Consider the following 10,597-nt stretch of genomic DNA (forward strand, 5'->3'; position numbering starts at 1 on the left):
GACGCCAAGACCCATCAATAACCCTGGCACCGCCTCGCAATCGAGCCCCAACAGCTGATGCCAATTCAGGTGGAAGCGCAACAACGCTCAACCTACCAAAAATGCTGCACATGTAATTCATGTGGCAGCAAGAATATCTGTATTCATTAGTGCAGTTCATTAGTGGAGTGGAGTATTTTGAGGTAAGAGATTAAATTAATACAATTTGGAATGAGGCTGTAACTTGACAAAATGTGGAAAAAGTGAAGCGCTGTGAATACTTTCCGGATGCACTGTATGTGCCCTGGGATTGGCTGGCCACCGGTCCAGGGTGTACCCCGCCTCTCGCCCCAAATCAGGCTCCAGCATACCCCAACCCTAGTGAGGATAAGACATAGAAAAGAGTTTCTACCGGAGTGTCCACCAAACTTGACCTAAGAACCCAATGTAGCATGAAAACCAAATAAGACCTGAGACTAGTGTGCTTGGATATACGCAGCGCTCACTTTTGCATCACATCTGCCTCCCGTTTCTGCTGCTCAGTCGAGCGGTCGGAGTCTTTGGAAGTGAATTTAGCCTCATGATCACCACGAGGACATTTGCTCGGAATCAGCATCTGCAACAATTGCATGTGAAGTCTGGTGCGAGTTAAGACTAGAATGAGAGATCGCCTACCTTGAGTTCAGCTCGAAGAAGAATCTGACTCTCTGGGGAGGCGCCATCCAGATGGAACCACTGATCCAGGACCAGTTCTGGTTCCGAGAGCAGCTCTCTGATTGGGACGACTAAGGAACCCATGGGCAACGTCCAGCTGTGAGAGAGCTGGAGAAACAAAGTGTAAAGGTAGTAATACAAGTCAAGTTTGTTGATATCACATGGTGGAAATACTAAAAATAATATTGTTAACTTACCTTGACAACAACATTCTCTTCTCTAGGGTCATGAACCAGGAAGCAGAACGCCTCATTCCACTGAGGTGATGTCGTGCGATCACACACCTACAGCAAAGATGGACGTGTTAGTCCCGGATGCCAATACCCTGGTTATTATTTGGCTAGTTGCCACGCTTAGTCTCACAGTAGTTTTGTGGGATGTTTTTCCAAGAAGCATATCCGCTCCCACTTTTGGCTCTTTTCCACCTGTTGACACGCCACATGGGTCATAATAAAACACAGATCATGCCTCCTCAGTACCTCCTCGACTCACTTACTGGTAAACCATCTGCTTGTTCGATGAAGACAAACAAAAGTCCCACAGATGGAACGGCTTTGTTCTGGTAGGACTGCCTGGAGTAGAACTTGAGAATCTGAAGAGAATGGTTCGATATTAGTATTTTTTATAGTTGAATGAAGCATTAGTACGCTTTTTCTTCTTCTGGAAGCACCCCCCTTATCCAGTTGGTCTGCCTCCGAGGCTGTTGGAAGCCATTCCAGGATCAGGTGTACGCGACCTGACTTGACATCACTGAGCGTGTACTGATACACTGATACATAAAACACACACAATCCTTTGAATGCTTGAACAATTCAATGACAATAATATAAGCCGTTTCCATACCTGATCCGTGTACTGAGAATCAATTATGTCCTTCAGTTTGACCTTCAGCCTGCATGTTGAGAAACATGACAATTATTTCAACCACTTGATAATGGAATGGATTTCTTTTCTCTAATTCATGTTTATTTTTATTTATTTACACTGCAATATTTGATATTTATACATATATATTTAATATCATTTGCGTTCTACATGAATGTTCTAAATGATTCCAACCATATCAAATTCTACAACCTGTCTTTAATATACTGTAAGTGTGTGACATAATTTTTCTTGTGAATCGGACAATAAAGTGTAGATAAAGGAGGATGGCGGTGCTCTTCTCAATACTGGCATCGCTGCGCTGGAGGTAGTAAGCAGTATTATCAAGCAGTTGCAGTATGTGACAGTATCGATAATAACACTGCTAATGTGTACTGGAAGCAGTACCTTCCCATAAAGTCATCCTTCATGTCCATGTCTTTATCAAACACCTCCAGATGTAACCTGATGGAGCAACAAAACTCATCATTTATCATCTGGTACATGTATTCATAATGTGACGAGTTGCTACTTTACTGTGGCCAGCAAGCTTTCTACAAATGGATTAAGGATTAAATATTCTAAAACAAAAGATGCAGATTGGGCATTGATACTTTTATGTTGAAAGAACTCAATTGTACATCAATAACTCCTGTAACCACAAATCTCACTCTCTCAATTTCTGCGGCAGTTTTTCCTTGTGTATGGAAGGCATCAGCTGTCATTCAATATATAAGAACGTAGATCCTTGTCCGTTTCCAATTTCAAACCAATCTTCGACTTGAAAAAAGGTTTTGACACTGTAAAGCATAGAATAACCTAAACCATGTTGGTGTCATTCAACAGCTGTACTGTAATCTTACCTTGTCTAAGCTGTTGGGACCAAATTCTTGAGCGTCAACATCCTTCAGTATTCTGTTAAATGGATGGAGAATGCTGCACATGTAATTCATGTGGCAGCCAGAATATCTGTATTCATTAGTGCAGTCCAAAAAAGGAAAAGCAAGGCGATGGGGGCAGAAGGCATACCATGGAGCAGTCCAGAGACAAAAGAACTCCCAAAATCAGCTGGAGGAGGTCGCGGTCCGCTGGGCAGTACTCTGAAAAAAAATTTGGAGTGCCATTTACTTGAGAAAAGCTAGGTAACAATTTGCACGCACAATTCCCAAGCAACTTTTCCTTGGGAAATACTCTGGTCAAATTTACTTTTTTTGAATGAAAGAGGTACTCTTTGCTAGTAAATTTGACCCCAAACTACCTTTGAATCTACTTCAAAATCCATATAAATGTACTCGCTTTTCAGGATTGTTTAACTAGTTTTCCCTGACTTTATTTGGAGCAATTTATAAGTAATTACATGATTTAAGCTACCACCTACACCACTTTTCTAATATGATTGTGTAGTATTTTTTAAGATGGCCTTCTTTGAATGAAATGATCTTAACACATCTTCTACAAAACATTTCAAACCAGAACAGCTTCACTGCATTTACTTCCAGATGGCGGTGCACAAAAACACAACACAGCCACAGGTTGAGGCACCTGTGAAATCAATTCAACATTTCATAACTAAACCAAAGACCTGGGATTTATTCCCTTAATTGGGAATCGTATTATTAGAATGATTATTTTTGACTTCCACTTTCCTCATGCAGGTATGGACTTCCCACACTAGTGTGCCAGTCGCCTCCTTCTGGACGTTTGGTGTCTACTATACACTCAATTGGAGTCCACCTGCAGTAAATTCTGTTGATTGGACATGATTTGGAAATACAATAACTGTCTATATAAGGTCCCACAGTTGACTGTGCATGTCAGAGCACAAACACCAAGCATGAAGTCAAAAGAACTGTCTGTAGACCTGCGAGACAGGATTGTCTTGAGGCACAAATCTGGGGAAGGATACAGAAACATTTCTGCTGCTTTGAAGGTCTCAATGAGCACAGTGGCCTCCATCCCTACAGTGAAGCATGGTGGTGGCAGCATCATGCTGTGGGGATGTTTTTCAGCAGCAGGAACTGGCAGACTAGTCAGGATAGAAGGAAAAATGAATGCAGCAATATATAGAGATATCCTGGATGAAAATATTGCTGCATTCATTTTTCCTTCTATCCTGGCTAGTCGAATAATGGGGACCACTGTGCTCATTGGGACCTTCAAAGCAGCAGAAATGTTTCTGTATCCTTCCCCAGATTTGTGCCTCAAGACAATCCTGTCTCGCAGGTCTACAGACAGTTCTTTTGACTTCATGCTTGCCGTTTGTGCTCCGACATGCACAGTCAACTGTGGGACCTTATATAGACAGTTATTATATTTCCAAATCATGTCCAGTCAACTGAATTTACTGCAGGTGGACTCCAATTACGCTGTAGAAAGATCTCAAGGATGATCAGTGGAAAAAAGATGCACCTGAGCTCAATTTTGAGCTTCATGGCAAAGGCTGTGAATACTTATGTAAATATGATTTTTTTGTTTTCTATTTTTAATAAATTCAAAAAAGTAAAAAAAAAACGTTTTCACATTGTCATAATGGAGTATTTTGTGTAGAATTTTGAGGTAAGAGATTAAATTAATACAATTGGGAATGAGGCTGTAACTTGACAAAATGTGGAAAAAGTGAAGCGCTGTGAATACTTTCCGGATGCACTGTATGTGCCCTGGGATTGGCTGGCCACCGGTCCAGGGTGTACCCCGCCTCTCGCCCCAAATCAGGCTCCAGCATACCCCCACCCTAGTGAGGATAAGAGACATAGAAAATGAATGAATAACTAAACCATGTTGGTGTCATTCAACAGCTGTACTATAATCTTACCTTGTCTAAGCTGTTGGGACCAAATTCTTGAGCGTCAACATCCTTCAGTATTCTGTTAAATGGATGGAGAATGCTGCACATGTAATTCATGTGGCAGCCAGAATATCTGTATTCATTAGTGCAGTCCAAAAAAGGAAAAGCAAGGCGATGGGGGCAGAAGGCATACCATGGAGCAGTCCAGAGACAAAAGAACTCCCAAAATCAGCTGGAGGAGGTCGCGGTCCACTGGGCAGTACACTGAAAAAAAATTTGGAGTGCCATTTACTTGAGAAAAGCTAGGTAACAATTTGCACGCACAATTCCCAAGCAACTTTTCCTTGGGAAATACTCTGGTCAAATTTACTTTTTTTGAATGAAAGAGGTACTCTTTGCTAGTAAATTTGACCCCAAACTACCTTTGAATCTACTTCAAAATCCATATAAATGTACTCGCTTTTCAGGATTGTTTAACTAGTTTTCCCTGACTTTATTTGGAGCAAATTATAAGTAATATTTACATGATTTAAGCTACCACCTACACCACTTTTCTAATATGATTGTGTAGTATTTTTTTTAAGATGGCCTTCTTTGAATGAAATGATCTTAACACATCTTCTACAAAACATTATTTCAAACCAGAACAGCTTCACTGCATTTGTACTAAAGCTGTATTTACTTCCAGATGGCGGTGCACAAAAACACAACACAGCCACAGGTTGAGGCACCTGTGAAATTAATTCAACATTTCATAACTAAACCAAAGACCTGGGATTTATTCCCTTAATTGGGAATCGTATTATTAGAATGATTATTTTTGACTTCCACTTTCCTCATGCAGGTATGGACTTCCCACACTAGTGTGCCAGTCGCCTCCTTCTGGACGTTTGGTGTCTACTATACACTCAGTTGGAGTCCACCTGCAGTAAATTCAGTTGATTGGACATGATTTGGAAATATAATAACTGTCTATATAAGGTCCCACAGTTGACTGTGCATGTCAGAGCACAAACGCCAAGCATGAAGTCAAAAGAACTGTCTGTAGACCAGCGAGACAGGATTGTCTTGAGGCACAAATCTGGGGAAGGATACAGAAACACTTCAGCTGCTTTGAAGGTCCCAATGAGCACAGTGGCCTCCATCCCTACAGTGAAGCATGGTGGTGGCAGCATCATGCAGCAGCAGCAGGAACTGGCAGACTAGTCAGGATAGAAGGAAAAATGAATGCAACAATATATAGAGATATCCTGGATGAAAATATTGCTGCATTCATTTTTCCTTCTATCCTGGCTAGTCGAATAATGGGGGCCACTGTGCTCATTGGGACCTTCAAAGCAGCAGAAATGTTTCTGTATCCTTCCCCAGATTTGTGCCTCAAGACAATCCTGTCTCGCAGGTCTACAGACAGTTCTTTTGACTTCATGCTTGGCGTTTGTGCTCTGACATGCACAGTCAACTGTGGGACCTTATATAGACAGTTATTATCTCAAGGATGATCAGTGGAAAAAAGATGCACCTGAGCTCAATTTTGAGCTTCATGGCAAAGGCTGTGAATGTAAATGTGATTTTTTTGTTTTCTATTTTTAATAAATTCAAAAAAGTAAAAAAAAAAACTTTTTCACATTGTCATAATGGAGTATTTTGTGTAGAATTTTGAGGTAAGAGATTAAATTAATACAATTGGGAATGAGGCTGTAACTTGACAAAATGTGGAAAAAGTGAAGCGCTGTGAATACTTTCCGGATGTACTGTATGTGCCCTGGGATTGGCTGGCCACCGGTCCAGGGTGTACCCCGCCTCTCGCCCCAAATCAGGCTCCAGCATACCCCCACCCTAGTGAGGATAAGAGACATAGAAAATGAATGAATAACTAAACCATGTTGGTGTCATTCAACAGCTGTACTGTAATCTTACCTTGTCTAAGCTGTTGGGACCAAATTCTTGAGCGTCAACATCCTTCAGTATTCTGTTAAATGGATGGTCAAATTTATATCTGGCCCTAACGAGCCCTAGCCAGCCCTGGCCCCAACTCGCCCTAGCCAGCCCTGGCCCCAACTCGCCCTAACTCGCCCTAGCCAGCCCTAAAGAGCCCTGGCCCCAACTCGCCCTAGCCAGCCCTAACTCGGCCCTAAAACCCTCCTCCAACCATAGCCCTAAAACCCTAACCCAAACATTCAAACGAGATCTATGTTGACTACTTACCCAACGGCGCAGCGCAGACTACTCATGTTTCCTTCGGTTAGCTGGTCCGTTGATACCACCATTCTCTGCCAGTCTGTCTTCTTCCTCTTTTGTTTCAACGCTCCAAGGCGTATTACTGCCCTCCACAGGTTGGGCACAAGTGTAAGAAGGCTGGGGGGGCTGGGGCGAGGGAGTGGGGGGCTGGGGTGTGGGACGGGGGAGGCTGGGCCTAAATGTAGAAGGCTGGGGGGCTCGGGGACTGGGGTGTGGAAGGCTGGGCCCAAATGAGGAAGGCAGGGGGTGAGGGAGGGGGGAGGCTGCTATTTCTACTTGCTATGTACTGCCAACTAGGGGTCACTTTAAAGTAATGCTATTCTACTCGGTAAATACCACCATCTCGTGGTCACTTTAATGGACTGCTGCTTCCAACAATGCAATCTCAATGGGCGACGTTTTTCGCCAGTAACTCCCCAACGAAAGGTCGTATAAACATAGAACCGACTTCTGCCTACACAAATTCAGCTGCAAGCTTTCCGTTGAGACCCCCAAGCCAAACAAACTTGGGTGCCCTCATTCCATCCCAAGACCTGCAAAACATCCTTACCGCCAAAGGACAAAACCCCTGAGACTCCAGCGCTACCCCCTGGGTCAGCACCCAGCGCAAACGCACGAGGAAAGAGAAAAACCTTGACCAAGGTCAGCCACCGGGAGAGGAATCCGGCGATTACGGTGACCAGCTGTCCCTGCTCTTGGATCTGATGGCGCGAGGGGAATCGGTTCCCCCCACTCCCCCACCAACCCGGGCCACAGAGGCCCTTCGGCGTTGGGAGTCAGAATTCGCTTTCTGTTGAGAACCCTAAGAAATTGAAAAATAGAATCCAGGAATATGAACCTGTAAAACCTGTAAAACCTCATCCCAAGACCTGCAAAACATGCTTACCGCCGAAGGACAAAACCCCTGAGACTCCAGCGCTACCGCACGAGTAAAGAGAAAAACCTCGACCAAGGTCAGCCACCGGGAGAGGAATCCGACCATTACGGTGACCAGCTGTCCCTGCTCTTGGATCTGATGGCGCGAGGGGAATTGGTTCCCCCCACTCCCCCACCAACCCGGGCCACAGAGGCCCTTCGGCGTTGGGAGTCAGAATTCGCTTTCCGTTGAGAACCCTAAGAAATTGAAACCTGTGAAACCTGTAAAACCTGTAAAACCTGTAAAACCTGTAAAACCTGTAAAACCTGTAAAACCTGTAAAACCTGTAAAACCTGTAAAACCTGTAAATCCTTATCCCAAGACCTGCAAAACATCCTTACCGCCGAAGGACAAAACCCCTGAGACTCCAGCGCTACCGCACGAGTAAAGAGAAAAACCTCGACCAAGGTCAGCCACCGGGAGAGGAATCCGACGATTACGGTGACCAGCTGTCCCTGCTCTTGGATCTGATGGCGCGAGGGGAATCGGTTCCCCCCACTCCCCCACCAACCCAGGCCACAGAGGCCCTTCGGCGTTGGGAGTCAGAATTCGCTTTCCGTTGAGAACCCTAAGAAATTGAAAAATAGAATCCAGGAACCCTGTGAACCCTGTAAAACCTGTAAATCCTGTAAATCCTCATCCCAAGACCTGCAAAACATCCTTACCGCCGAAGGACAAAACCCCTGAGACTCCAGCGCTACCGCACGAGGAAAGAGAAAAACCTCGACCAAGGTCAGCCACCGGGAGAGGAATCCGACGATTACGGTGACCAGCTGTCCCTGCTCTTGGATCTGATGGCGCGAGGGGAATCGGTTCCCCCCACTCCCCCACCAACCCAGGCCACAGAGGCCCTTCGGCATTGGGAGTCAGAATTCGCTTTCCGTTGAGAACCCTAGAGAAATTGAAAAATAGAATCCAGGAATATGAACCGACATTGCTTCAAACAATATTATGTGTGTTAGCCTGTTAAACTATTCAATCTGCAACATTTTACACACACACTGAATGTTGAACCTGAATTTGCCAACAAATAGTTTAACGTCTGTCACCCCCTTGTGACAGCTCTTAGTTTTCCTCAGTTCCTCGTTCATGCCCTTGTTTTGTATTTCCTTCCTGTGTTGCTCTGCTGTGTTTTCAGTTGATGTCCATTATCTCCCGCACCTGTTTCTCATTATTTGTGATGCCTATTTGGTTCAGGTGCGCGCTCCTTTCTTTGTTGGGTCATTGATGTTGTTTTCTCTGTTGAACATGCTAGTGCGTTGGTCTGCTGCATAGTATCAACAATAAATGCCTTTTTACCTGCTATTGGGTCCTCATCTCTGCATCCTGGGGTCGTGCCGTAAAGCTCCCAAGCCGGAACGTGACAACCTCTCTGTGCTAACCACAAAAAAGAAAAATAATTATCTAACCAGATCATTTAACTTTGAGACAGACAACATGTGGTGCTAAAGTTAGCTTTCTGCTTGTTTAAAGCATCGGCAGCTTACCGGAGCAAAGGTAGCTTAACACACAGCCAGTGCAATCCTAGCCTCAAGAGGCTGACACTGCACTTCCTGCAAGCCCTCCAAAATGCACGCCAGGTCCTCAACAACCAACCCCGCTGCAAATTAAAACAACCATGGCTGCGGTCACATGATGCACCGTCACCGGTACACGCCCAGTAATTTTATGCCTACCTTTCACATACGCTGCTGATGGCACGACAGACCAGAGCCCGCCACCGGAGCGCGCCAACACAGCCTCGACAGGTGAACAGCAAGGAACAATGAGCGCCCCGGTGACGCCAAGACCCATCAATAACCCTGGCACCGCCTCGCAATCGAGCCCCAACAGCTGATGCCAATTCAGGTGGAAGCGCAACAACGCTCAACCTACCAAAAATGCTGCACATGTAATTCATGTGGCAGCAAGAATATCTGTATTCATTAGTGCAGTTCATTAGTGGAGTGGAGTATTTTGAGGTAAGAGATTAAATTAATACAATTTGGAATGAGGCTGTAACTTGACAAAATGTGGAAAAAGTGAAGCGCTGTGAATACTTTCCGGATGCACTGTATGTGCCCTGGGATTGGCTGGCCACCGGTCCAGGGTGTACCCCGCCTCTCGCCCCAAATCAGGCTCCAGCATACCCCAACCCTAGTGAGGATAAGACATAGAAAAGAGTTTCTACCGGAGTGTCCACCAAACTTGACCTAAGAACCCAATGTAGCATGAAAACCAAATAAGACCTGAGACTAGTGTGCTTGGATATACGCAGCGCTCACTTTTGCATCACATCTGCCTCCCGTTTCTGCTGCTCAGTCGAGCGGTCGGAGTCTTTGGAAGTGAATTTAGCCTCATGATCACCACGAGGACATTTGCTCGGAATCAGCATCTGCAACAATTGCATGTGAAGTCTGGTGCGAGTTAAGACTAGAATGAGAGATCGCCTACCTTGAGTTCAGCTCGAAGAAGAATCTGACTCTCTGGGGAGGCGCCATCCAGATGGAACCACTGATCCAGGACCAGTTCTGGTTCCGAGAGCAGCTCTCTGATTGGGACGACTAAGGAACCCATGGGCAACGTCCAGCTGTGAGAGAGCTGGAGAAACAAAGTGTAAAGGTAGTAATACAAGTCAAGTTTGTTGATATCACATGGTGGAAATACTAAAAATAATATTGTTAACTTACCTTGACAACAACATTCTCTTCTCTAGGGTCATGAACCAGGAAGCAGAACGCCTCATTCCACTGAGGTGATGTCGTGCGATCACACACCTACAGCAAAGATGGACGTGTTAGTCCCGGATGCCAATACCCTGGTTATTATTTGGCTAGTTGCCACGCTTAGTAGTCTCACAGTAGTTTTGTGGGATGTTTTTCCAAGAAGCATATCCGCTCCCACTTTTGGCTCTTTTCCACTCTTTTTCACCTGTTGACACGCCACATGGGTCATAATAAAACACAGATCATGTCTCCTCAGTACCTCCTCGACTCACTTACTGGTAAACCATCTGCTTGTTCGATGAAGACAAACAAAAGTCCCACAGATGGAACGGCTTTGTTCTGGTAGGACTGCCTGGAGTAGAACTTGAGAATCTGAAGAGAATGGTTCGATATTAG

The 10,597-nt window shown here is 44.8% G+C and overlaps 1 protein-coding gene across 1 annotated transcript; it reads right to left on the reverse strand.

Moving 5' to 3' along the window:
• Positions 1-463: 463 nt before the first annotated feature.
• On the reverse strand, positions 464-938 carry LOC144899636 (extended synaptotagmin-1-like). Its single transcript, XM_078792589.1, has 3 exons — positions 891-938; positions 655-801; positions 464-595 (listed from the first exon to the last, which is right to left on the reverse strand). The coding sequence occupies exons 2-3, from the start codon at positions 775-777 to the stop codon at positions 482-484; spliced, it is 237 nt and encodes a 78-aa protein (XP_078648715.1). The 5' UTR covers positions 778-801; positions 891-938; the 3' UTR covers positions 464-481.
• Between the last annotated feature and the right edge of the window lie 9,659 nt (positions 939-10,597).

This window comes from Doryrhamphus excisus, linkage group LG8, assembly GCF_037039965.1.
Source record: "Doryrhamphus excisus strain RoL-2023G ecotype Guam linkage group LG8, RoL_Dexc_Guam_v1.1, whole genome shotgun sequence".
Lineage (NCBI taxonomy): Eukaryota > Metazoa > Chordata > Actinopteri > Syngnathiformes > Syngnathidae > Doryrhamphus > Doryrhamphus excisus.

Excerpts from the sequence above, each read along its gene's own strand:
- LOC144899636 (XM_078792589.1), bottom strand. The coding sequence starts at position 777 with ATGGGTTCCTTAGTCGTCCCAATCAGAGAGCTGCTCTCGGAACCAGAA. Across the intron at positions 596-654 it reads TTCTTCGAGCTGAACTCAAG|ATGCTGATTCCGAGCAAATG; the intron begins GTAGGCGATCTC and ends CAATTGTTGCAG.